Below are 12628 nucleotides of genomic sequence, written 5' to 3' on the forward strand. Positions count from 1 at the left end.
ATTATCGACCAGATGGGGGCGCCACAGCTCTAAAATTTACAGCTAATTTGAAAGCGTTCATGACGCACTGCTGGCTGGGATCATCATTTTTTCACAGGAATATCTAAATAATTCATGTTTAAAGGTGGTGAATGTTTCTGTTTTTCTGCCTTTAAATTGTTTTGAATGTTTGATAAATTTGATTTTTCAGTTTTTAGGGTCTTAAGTTAGAAATTTCCTTATGTGCACAAATAAGAAAGTTGCAGACTGATTGAGGTTTTATTCCAAATGTTCCTGGTTTTAGGCTGGAAGGTTTTTAGATGTGAATCAAAGATGGGATTTTTCTCAAGGAAAAAAAACTGATTTATAATTAGAATGAAGCTGTTAATTTCAGGAGTTTAAATGAACCTAGCAGCTCTGGGTGGTTCTTCTTCATGGGTTTTGTTTTCTTCCTCATGTCTGGGTGTTTGTGCTACGTCTGCAGATCTCAGTAAGTCAGCAAATCTTCAGTCCAATAAGGAGGAAATATCATCCGTTTGCTGCTCTTCTGAACCTGCAAGATCTCCAGCGGTAAGACGGTTTCTTCTGATTCTGAACATTAGGATGATTAAAGCAGGCAAACATTTTGAAGAAAAGCATTGGATAAAGCAACACTGCTGCTTGACTCTAAAGAAGTAACTTCCTTTATTGGAGAGAAATATACACTGACACAGGAAAAAAAAATATTTTCTGATGTTTTGGTCAGAAAACTGACTGTTTTTTACATGAATAGTATAAATTTTCATTCCGTCTTACAGCAGTTCATAATTTCCATTTTATTTCAAAACCAAAATGAGCTTCAATCGACTCCATGCAGAACTTTTAGTTTCTACTGGGAGAAATTTATTCCTCATGTGTGGGACCAGTGTTACTGGACCAGCGTTCATTTTAGTTTCACTACGTATTTCAAATAAAAATGGATCCCATTTTAGTGTGTTACTGGTGCTAAAATAATCCCATCAGAATCATCTGCTGACTTGGAAACTGAAAAACTCAGAACTCCAGAAGAACCTCATAATATTTCACTAATATGTTTCTTTTTTTAGATCATTGTTTTTATTATCTGTTTTTCACAATTTAAGGATGAGATTTTCATACTACTGGCTAAAGATTTTATAGTTTGCATGAATTGTTTCTGTCAGATGCAACATAAATAATCTGATCACATATCGGCTGCTGCTTTGTTTAGACACTTTTAATAACTTTAAAATAAAGTTGAACGTGAAACCAAGACTTGTCGTCATCCTGCCTGCGTTCCTGTTTTCTCTCTGCAGCGTTTGGAGCCATGGGAGCCGATTTGGTCTGTGCGGTTCTGTTGGCTGTTGCTTTGCTGCCGTCAGCCGTCGAAGGCGACGTGAACTGTAACGGCCGTCCAGGAGAACTTGGACCTCCTGGACGAGACGGGCTGGCTGGGATGAAAGGCCAGAAGGGAGAGCCAGGTAGCACCTTCCTTCTGAAACCCAAGTCACATTTAGGATTGTTTTAAAAGGGACCTTTTCATAAAAATTCATAGTTTACATGTTTTGTTGCACTTGGGTTTCATCTGCTACTAAAAACAAGCCAAGAGCTTAAAAAAAATTAACTAGCTGGCAATAAGTTATTGCTTTTTGGTGTCTGGAAAATGAGCACAGCCTGTTACCTAGCAACCAGAGATGAGCTCCAGCATGTTTGGTCAGCTGGTTTTACCACTGTAAGCGCTGTACAATGGCTGCTGGAAAAGATGTGTGTTTTGTTGTTGATTTACCATCCAGAAACCTCTTTCTGCATTCTGGCTCCACTTCTGCTTTTCAAACATGTACCGTTGTATGATTGCGCATCTGTCTGCAGCCATTTTTACATGTGGGAGTAAACGTTGAGTTGAGGGGCGTGGCCAGCAGCAGGCTTAAAGTGACAGGACGTCCTAAAACATAGGCAGAGCTGAGCAGATTAAAATTTCATTATCTAAATGTAAAAATGATTTTGTGCGAAAAACGTAATGAAGATATGTCTATCCTAACCTGTTCAAAGAAGCATGATAAATCACCTTTAGGTTTTTCTTAAATATGTGATTTCACAACTTTAGGATTATCGATTATTGACTAAATACTTCTGAGTTTATGACTACATTGCATCTTTATGTGTACTAAACAGACTTCTGTCACTGGACTGAACCAAGCTGCAGCAAGTTGAGACTTTAGTTTAGTTTGATTAACTGATTTCTGCAGATGTGTCTGAACTTCAGGGTTTGCATTGTTGCCTTCAGGTTGACGCTGCAACCCTGCAACTTTTAGACCAACCCCTTTTGTTGCACTCTTCACTGGTTTATGACTTTGTCCTCAGCTGTCCGGGTGGACGGCCCAGTGGACACAAGCATGCTGCTGAGGCTGAGAGGGGACAAAGGAAGCTCGGGGCCACAAGGGCCGATGGGTCCAAAGGGTTACCGCGGTGACGTGGGAGCAGCAGGAATGGCCGGCAAGCCTGGTCCACCCGGTCCAGTGGGGATGGACCTCAACCCCGGTAAACGCCCCTACAGTTCGCTGCACACACATTTATATCTGACCTCAAACTCGCTGACAAGCACAAACTTCACATAGAAAAGCACCAGAATAACTGAGGAGGAAACGGAGACGGTTTTCAGTTATTTGGACGCTAAAGTCCAGGTTTCCTCCAGAAAACCTGCGGAGCCCGGTTCTACGGCGCCGAGCGCTCTGGGTGGCCCTTCAGATGATTCTGTGGCCCCCACTGCATTTCAAGAATGACTCAAATGCAAACGTTTTATATGTAATCAGGGTAAATTTATAACCAACATAATGTTCTTACAATATAAATTGTTTTAATAACCAAATGTTTGTAATAGAGACTTTTACCGACTTTGCTTGATTAAATATAGGAAGAGTTTTGAGAGAAAGAAACTAGAACAGAATAAATTTGTTCAAAAAGAATTTCATGAGATTGTCTTGGGAAAAAAGTGTCTTCAGTCAGAGGTTTCTTTGACTGTAACACAGACTGCTACAGCAGATCTCTCCTGCAACACCCATCATTATCTACAATAACTCTGAATTAATATGAATTATAACAACATTTAATTTCCCTTTGGGATCAACAAAATATTTTTGAATTGAAAACTAGATGAAGTTTCTTTTAATATGGAAAATCATTTTAAAGTTTGGATCCACATTTTATACAAGAGAAAAAAATCAGACAGAATTAATTGATTGATTTTATTTCAATTTTTCTATTATTAGCAGAAGTTTTCTGACTTGTTGATTTTTGCCCACATAACAAAACGTTTGGACGCCACTGGTTTAATTAATGTGTCTGTGTTTCCAGGTCAAAGTTCGTCCAATCAGGAAACTCACTCAGCTTTCTCTGTGAGGAGAAATGTCACCACATATCCACCTTTCAACCAGGTCGGCTGAAGGTCACATTTTTACACTCCAGGACTGATTTATTGTTTTTCTAGTCAGAACTGAAACTGAAAGCTTATTTGTTTCCTGTCAGAAAATAACTTATCAGGAAGCCGTCGTCAACACTAACAACAATTTCGCCATAAACACCGGCATCTTCACCTGCAGAACACCTGGTTTTTATTACTTCACCTTCCACTCCATCGCCAAGGTGCCTCCACTTTGTTACACTGCAATTCTGGCTAAAAATGCTGTAAAAATATGTAGCAGTTGTTGAACATCTGCATGTGATTTTAGGTCAGCGTGTGCCTGGGTTTAGTCAAAGCAGGAGAAGTAGAGAAAATAGTGTTTTGTGATGAAAACACTAGGAACTCTGAACAGGTAAGTGTCCAAATTATACTCAATATACGGCATAAAGCTGCAGTATGAAACTTTTATTCAAAGAAAATCTGTTTTCTACATTTTTGTGACAGAATAATATGAGAAAGATGTAAAAGATCCATCTCCTCCCAGTACTATTATTCCCATCTGAACAAATGTACCGCTCCCAACCAAAAACAACCAATCAGAGCCAGGAGGAGGGTCTTAGCGCTGTCAATAATCCTCATGAATGCACTGCTGAATGTGCTAAAGGGAGTGAGACAGATGTCAGGATTTACAGTTTTTCTGCCTCTAAGATGTGACATTTGATAAACCCTCCAGGCAGCAGAGAGGAGCAGCGTTTCTTCTCAGAGCTCTGATGTGATGAGTTGTGGTTTTTTTCCAGGTCCTGTCTGGTGGAGTCGTGTTGCAGCTGACGGCGGGACAGCAAGTCTGGCTGGAGTCCTACAGAGACCAGCAGCAAAACCTGCAGATCCAGAAAGACGTCGATGCAAAAGACGTCAGAGAAAAACTGATCATCTTCAACGGCTTCCTGATCTTCTCAAATTCATAATAAAACTAGTCGAGTTCTGATTTCAGAGTCTGAGGTTCAGCAGCTGCGTCACGTAAAATGTTTTCATATTTACTCATTTCAGAGCTGATTGATTTTTATTAAACTCTGAACCTAAAGTTGATCGTTTAATGAAGTGGATCCAAACTTTGGGGGAAACAGTAGCAACTACTCCAAACAAAATGTTGAGCATTTTTTATTCTAATGTTTATTTGCTGAAGATATAAACACCATATAGTAATCAAATAAAGCAGTCAGATGTCTGTCGTTCTTTGTAGACGTAAAAGAGAAAAGGCTCTTGCAGGTTTGCCAGATTAAAAACAAACAACAAATCATATCTTAAATTTGTAATATTTTTTCTGCTTTTCTTTCTCTTTTTAGCGACAGGAAGAGTATGTGGCTCACTCTTGCTTTATTTTTCCAAGTTTATTAAATGTCACAGGATGTTTTTAGAACTATTCCTAATAAAATTTAAAGATGAATACTTTCTGTTTCAAAGTTTTCCACTTTAAGGTTTTAAAATCCAGATCTGCATCAACTGCCTGAACCAGCAAAACACTTCAATGCTATTTTTGAACTGTGATTAATGGCCGGAAAAAATGGTTCTGAGGTCCACAAATGGCCCTCGGGCCGCACTTTGGTCACCTCTGATTTAATGCCATAAATATAACTCAAAATGTTTCTTTGTTCTTTTAATTCCAGTAGCAAATACATTGAAATTCTTTAAAATGTAGATTCTTGTTCTGCTAAAACATTTTTGCTTTTTGTTCATAAAAAAACACTGAATTATTTTAGTGTTTTTTAAAATTGCACTAAAATAATGAATTTGATCTTTTAACCTCAACCTTGATGTGTGTATTTTATTTTCTCCTCTCTATTCTTTACCTCAGATTCTTACAGCCAGATGAAGAGTTGAAATAAATAAAGAATGCAGTCATAGTATTAGGACAACAAAGTCATAATAAGCAATATTACCAACATAAAGTATTTTTCTATGAGAACAAACTTTTCTACTCTATAGAGTCACAGCAGGAGTGGTGGAGTTAAGATAATCATAATTATTCCTAATTCTAATTTTCAACCCTTGTTTATGTCCAGGTTGACGGCATCTGGCGTTTTCTGAAGCTAATTATGAAGAAAGTCTCACATCAACAATAACATCAAAGGAAAGTTAAATGACCTCAGACTGCAGAGGCTTTGAAAATAATCACACATCCCATTAACTTCACATATAGAAGTGGCACAAATCGGATTTTTGGGGGGTAAAAACATCAGAATTGGTCGTGGAAAAGTAAAATATGGATGTGATTCAGCTGCTGAGTGAATGTGTCTGTAGCAACATGAGATATTTATCTTCTCCTCAGAGTTCATGACAATCCTTCCTGGCTGATTCTGTTTCTTCCATCATCAAATCATTTTGGTTTAATTGTGCAAAGGAAACGAAACAAGTTGGGTTTCTGCACTTCCTCTTTCTGGATTATGGTGCCACACCCTGCTGTGACCCGTGGTGACCCACGGTGACCTGCCGTGACCCGTGGTGACCTGAGGCGACCTTTGCCTGCTGCCACAGTGGAGCTCCAGTGTTTCTCAATCCTTTACAGGCTTAAAGGAAACCGAACCAATCGGCCCAAAGCTGCAGAGAGAATAAATAATTCTTTGGTCATTTGACCTGCAGAGCCTCCGTGTTGTTAGCTTATTGTTGGATTCTACACTGACACCAACCCTGCTGGAAATATCTTTTTTATTATGTTTTATGTTTCCTGTTTGATACTTTACACTGTAAAAAAAACATTTCTAATACCAGCAGCTGTGGTTGCTGGAATTTTACCGTATAAATTCAGATTTTATAAGGTTTTAATGCATTTATATGTAAAATCGAATAAATGCAGTAAAACCCGTTTTTACACAGTAAAATTCTGGCACCTCTGGCTGCCCGTATTTTACTAAAATACAACAGACACAGAGATGGAAAACAAGGGGAAAAAACCAAAACAAATAAAGAGAGGAGAGGTAAAGAGTTAAAAGGGAAAAAAGAAAAGAATGGAGGAGAGAACAAACGACTGAAAACAGCCAAGAAATTTGTTCTACACCTGCAGAAAGAGAGAAAAAGACAAAAACTGAGAAACCATAGTAACAAACAATAATATAATAACTTATAATAATGATAATATCACTGAAAAGCTCTCTGTACTAATTAGTACAAGATGTATTTAGTGATAACTGCAGCCCAAGACAAAAAGTATCTGTAAGCAACTGAATCCAGACAGTTTGCTTGTGTATATAGGTTTTATCCATTAAAAAGTTCAATAGTCAACAGCAGGAGCTGCAGGCGCCCAGAACCCGACATGGAGGAGATCAGACCCAAAATCCTTCCAGAAGCCACGAGCTGCAGGAGGTCAGATTGATTTGACCTGTGAAGACGCTGCTGCAGTAATAAATGCCACTAAAATAAATGTGTGGATGAGTTTCTCTAATGTTGGGATATTATTCCTCCGATCCTGGAAATGTTCTTCAGGTGATAGAAGGCCGACTTTGTAACCGTCTTTATGTGGCTCTGGAGGTTCAGGTCAGAGTTCAGCCTGATGTTTAGTTTCCCTGAGACAATAACTGAAGCTGACTCTTGATCGCTCATCTTTAGGTCCAAAGATCAACACTTCAATTCTGTTTCTGTTCATCTGGAGAAAGTTTTGGCACTTTTTTCTGTTCTAAGTTTCTGTTCTGGTTCCGAGTCGCCCACTGGCTCCCTGTAGCTCAAAGAATAGACTTTAAAATACTGATGTTAGTTTATAAATCACTGAACGGCTCAGCACCACAATACATTAAAGATCTGCTGTTGTTGTATCAACCTTCCAGACCTCTCAGGTTCTGGTTCTGGTTCTGCTCTGCATCCCCAGAACCAGAACCAAACGAGGAGAAGCAGCTTTCAGCATCTATGCACCACAAATTTGGAACAAACTTCCAGAAAACTGTAAAACAGCTGTTACTTTGTGTTTCTGTGTTTGTTGTGATGTAAAGCACTTTGAAATGCCTGCTGCTGAAATGTGCTATACAAATAACATTTGATTGATTGATTGATAAAGATATGGTTACATCCCGTTCAGTTTAGAAATTAATAACGCTGGTGAGCATCTACACTGATGCTTATTGTTATCTCATATTTCTCTCCATTATATAGGGATTTTAAGGTTCTCAATCTTGTTGCAAGATAATAGAAATAATCTTAAAGTAGCATAATAATGCACATACTAGTATTCTAATTTGGAGGTTGGTGGAGGTTATTAGCCAGTTCTTGTTAAACACACTTCTGTATTTGTTCGCTCTGCTTCATCTCCGAGTTCACATTTTATTGTGAACTACTGCCGTGTATAACACTGCTGTCTCCATTGTTCTGTTTTTATGGAGACTTTGGGTGTTGCTTTGTTATGGGTTTATTTTTGGGTATGGGTTGTGGGGAGGACCATCTCAGCTCTTTATGGTTGTTTTTATTTTTATTTTCTTAAATGGTTAATACCACTGTAGACCCCGGTATGGCAGGACCAGGCACATCTCTTCGTTTCATTAGCTGGAATATCAAGGGCATGGGTCACCCTGTTAAAAGATCAAAAGTTTTTTCCCACCTGAAGCAGTTAAAACCTTCTGTAGTGTTTTTACAAGAGACTCATCTTCGCATTAAGGATCACAACAGGTTACGTTGCTCTTGGATGAATCAAGTTTTTCATTCAGATTTTAATTCCAAATCAAGAGGAGTAGCCATTTTGATTAGTAGAACAGTACAATTCTCGCCCACTGATGTTATAGCTGATAAATATGGCAGATATGTGATAGTTGCTGGAGTATTGATGCAGAAAAAGGTTCTTCTGGTGAACATATATGCTCCAAACATTGATGATGCTGAGTTTGCAAATAGATTATTGAGTAGCCTCCCGTTTTTGGATTCTCATTTGCTAATTTTAGGGGGTGACTTAAGTTGTGTCATTGATCCAGAGCTAAACCGATCTAATCCCCGTAAATGATCTAAATCTTTAATGGCTCAAGCATTCTCTGATTTCATGAGGCAGAGTGGTCTTATTGACCCGTGGAGATCCCGAAACCCAACCAGTAAAAAATTTTCTCTCTTTTCCAAGGTGCACCACTCTTATTCCAGAATTGATTACTTTTTTATTGACCAAGCTCTCAATTCATGTGTAGTTTTCTCTGATTATTTGAGTATAATGATATCAGACCATGCTCCTTTATTATTAGATATTCAGTTCTTATAAACGTAGTCGACCGCTGTGGCGGTTTAATTCTCTTTTACTGGCAGATGAAGAATTTTGTGACTTTATTTCTAATGCAATTGATGAGTTTCTGGTGTTTAATAAGAATGATTCCACTTCTCATTCACTGTTATGGGAAACACTTAAGTCCTATCTTAGAGGACAAATAATTTACTACACATCTCTGTCTAATAAAAGACATAACTCGAGGCTTACTGAATTGGCAACAGCCATTGCTAAACTTGATCAAAGATATGCCATAAGTCCCTCACCAGAATTATTTAAAGAGCGTATGGGTGTTCAATCAGAGATTGATTTAATTTCTACCAAAGAAGCTGAACGCTTACTTTTACACAGTAAAGGTTCATATTATGAATACGGCGACAAGGCTGGTCGTTTATTGGCACATCAGTTACGGCGCCAGGTCAACTCTCGTATAATACCTAGTATTCAAAATACTCGACAGGTAATTACAACCGACCCCACCGAAATTAATGATACTTTTAAATCATTTTACGCTTCTTTATATTCATCAGAATTTCCCACAGATAATAATAAAATGGAAGAATTTTTTCAAAGTCTTTCCATTCCTGCTATTGATATGGATGCTGCCAGGAGCATGGATTCTTCACTCAGCCTGGTGGAAGTAATAAATTCAATAAAAGCTCCTGGCCCTGATTAATTTCCCTTCAAATTTTATAAAAAGTTCTAGAAAAATTGGCACCACTATTATTGGCTATGTTTAACGAATCTTTAGAACGCAAGACTTTACCTCCAACATTAACACAGGCTACTATAGTTTTACTTCACAAAAAGGACAAGGACCCAACTTTATGTGGTTCTTACAGACCATTGTCCTTGGTGAATGCAGATGTAAAGGTGCTAGCCAAGTTGGTTGCTTCTCGTTTGGAGAAGTCCCTCCCTTTGGTTATATCTGAAGAGCAAAATGGCTTTGTCAAGGGCGTCAATTATATTTTAATGTGTGCAAAACTTTTTAATGTCATCTATTCAAAGCATTCTTCTGATATGCCCGAAATGGTCATTTTCCTGGACGCTGAAAAAGCATTTGACAGGGTGGAGTGGGAATACTTGTTTGTGGTTTTGAAGAAGTTCGGATTCGGTGATACATTTGTTTCTTGGATTCGTCTCCTTTATGCATCTCCCAAAGCCAGTGTCCATACTAATGATATATACTCAGATTATCTCTCTCTGTGGTACACGTCAAGGCTGTCCGTTGTCGCCTTTGCTCTTCATTATTGCAATTTAGCCTTTGTCTATCGCATTGCGCGCTTCCCCCTCATTTAGAGGGATTTTTCGGAATGGGACAGAATATAAATTGTCCTTATATGCAGATGATCTGTTGCTTTATGGATCTAATCCCGCTACCTCTGTCCCCACTGTCTTGCATATCTTAAATAATTTCAGCTCCTTTTCAGGCTACAAATTGAATTGTGAAAAGAGTGAATGCTTTCCCATAAACACTACTGCCTGTGATATTCAACACTCTGACTTTCCATTCAAACTCAGTCTCTCAGGATTTAAATATCTTGGTATAAATGTGACACGTTCTTTATCTGGCCTTGCTTCTGCTAACTTTTCGCCTCTTATTACAAAGACTGCGTCTGATTTCCAGAGTTGGCGTAATCTTCCTCTCTCCCTTTTGGGAAGGATTAATGTTGTCAAGATGAATGTCTTACCTAAATTTCTTTTTCTATTTCAGTCTATTCCTCTTTTTATGCCAAAAGTCTTTTTTGATTCTTTGGATAGGTTGATTGGTGGGTTTATTTGGAATGGGAAACCTCCTCGAGTTCATAAAACATTATTGCAAAAATGTAAACTCAGTGGTGGACTTTCATTGCCTGATTTTCAATCATATTATTGGTCTGCGCACATACAAAAAATTAGTTATTGGTTAAAATCGTCCAGTTCTCCTTGGTGCAAATTGGAACTATCTTCATGTGCTGGGTCTTCATTGTCTGGTCTAATTTTATATTCAGTACCTATAAAACCCTCTTTATTCACTAATAATCAAGTTGTTCTTAATACACTGAAAATCTGGTTTCAATTTAGAAAGCGTTTCATCTTTATGCCCCTTGACTAACAACCATTTGTTTCCTCCATCTCTTTCTGACCCATCATTTTCAGTTTGGTATGACAGGGGTTTAAAACAAATAAGAGACCTATATACATCAGGAGTATGTGATAGCTTTACAAATTTATCTTGTATCTATCAGATACAATTTACCTGGTTGGCATTTATTTCGTTATTTACAAATTCGGAATTTTGCCTCTAAATGTTTCCCACATTTTCCTTCTATACCCTCTGAACAGCCCTGGGAACAGATTATTGCATATAATCTACTTCAGAAAGCTACGATTTCAAAGATTTATCGTTTTATTTTAAATCTAAGGGTTGATTCTAATGTCAAAATCAGAAATGCATGGGATAAAGAGTTGGGAATCCAGCTGACCCAAGATATTTGGGATGACGCCATTGACAGAATTTGATCTTCCTCATCTTGTGCTCGTCTTAGTTTGATTTAATTTAAAGTTGTGCATAGGATTCATTTCTCTAAATCTAGGCTTTCTCAGATTTACCAGCATGTTGTGGATATATGTGATAAATGCAAAGGCTCTCCATGCAATCTTGGTCACATGTTCTTTCTTTGTCCCAAATTATATCATTTTTGGTCTAATTACTTCACAATTATGTTTTCTGTTCTGAAAGTAAATTTGCAACCTTGTCCATTTGTTGCCATATTTGGTATCCTCAACCCTACCTTAGTGCTAAGTTCTGCTCAAATGGAGATTGTTGCTTTCACATCTTTATTGGCTAGACGTACTTTACTGTTACACTGGAAGTCTGATAAATGTCCCTCAATATCCCTCTGGGTTAAAGACATGATGTTTTTTTGAAGCTTGAGAAAATCAAACACACCCTTCGAGGGTCTACACAGAAGTTTTACCAAAAATGGCAATGCTTTCTTTCCTATTATTCAAACTTGGAAGTTTTGCCCAATTGAAGGTGCCTGCTGCTGAATTTTGTGTTGGTTATAAGTATGGGTAGTCATATCTGATGAGTATATTTTTTATTTTATTTTCCATCAGGTTGACTTTAAGCTGAGATGGGAAGGGGGGGGGGGGGGGGGGTTCAAGGTTTTTTTTGTTGTTTTTTGTTTAATTTTCTTTTCTGTTGGAAAAAAAAAAGGCTGAAACTGCTGGATTGTAATTTTGGAATTTCTATTTTTGTGTAAATGTACTGAGGCTGCACAGTGGCGCAGTTGGTAGCACTGTTGCCTTGCAGCAAGAAGGTCCTGGGTTCGATTCCCGCCCGGGGTCTTTCTGAATGGAGTCTCTATGTTCTCCCTGTGCATGGTGGGTTCTCTCCGGGTACTCTGGCTTCCTCCCACAGTCCAAAAACATGACTGTCAGGTCAATTGGTTTCTCTAAATTCTCCCTAGGTGTGAGTGTGTGAGTGAATGGTTGTTTGTCCTGTATGTCTTTGTGTTGCCCTGCGACAGACTGGCGACCTGTCCAGGGTGACCCCGCCTCCCGCCTGGTACGTAGCTGGAGAGGCACCAGCAACCCTCCTGACCCCATCAGGGACAAGGTTGAACAGTAAATGGATGGATTGATATACTGAGTGTATTGATGTGTATTGATCAATATGTATCCATAGTGAGATGTTTATGTATGTTTTGGCTCTAATAAAAAAAAAAAAAAAGAAACAAAGAAATCTCAGCTATTTATGTCTGACTGGAACCAGTTGAGTTCTGGACCGACCTGTTCCAGTAATATCTGAAGGTCAACGGTGTCAAAAGCTGCACTGAGGTCCAACAGAACCAGCACTGGTTCTTCCACGGTCTGTGTTTATATGGATGTCATTGAAAACTTTGACTAGGCCGGTCTCAGTACTGCAATAACCATGGCAACCGGATACATCAAACTGGTTGTTCATCGTCAGGAAACCGTTTCACCGTTGGAACAGATTTTTCAGTCACTTTCTGATTAATGGAAGATAAAAAAGTGAATATGGA

The 12628-nt window shown here is 38.4% G+C and overlaps 1 protein-coding gene across 1 annotated transcript; it reads left to right on the top strand.

Annotated features, from left to right (window-relative positions):
* The first annotated feature begins 413 nt into the window (after positions 1-413).
* c1qa (complement component 1, q subcomponent, A chain) lies at positions 414-4817 on the top strand. Its single transcript, XM_028004007.1, has 7 exons — positions 414-549; positions 1293-1457; positions 2338-2514; positions 3328-3407; positions 3499-3615; positions 3702-3785; positions 4171-4817. Exons 2-7 carry the CDS (start codon positions 1304-1306, stop codon positions 4336-4338), a joined length of 780 nt encoding a protein of 259 aa, XP_027859808.1. The 5' UTR covers positions 414-549; positions 1293-1303; the 3' UTR covers positions 4339-4817.
* Positions 4818-12628: the final 7811 nt, after the last annotated feature.

The sequence above is a fragment of the Xiphophorus couchianus genome, chromosome 20 (genome assembly GCF_001444195.1).
Source record: "Xiphophorus couchianus chromosome 20, X_couchianus-1.0, whole genome shotgun sequence".
Classification (NCBI taxonomy): Eukaryota; Metazoa; Chordata; class Actinopteri; order Cyprinodontiformes; family Poeciliidae; genus Xiphophorus; species Xiphophorus couchianus.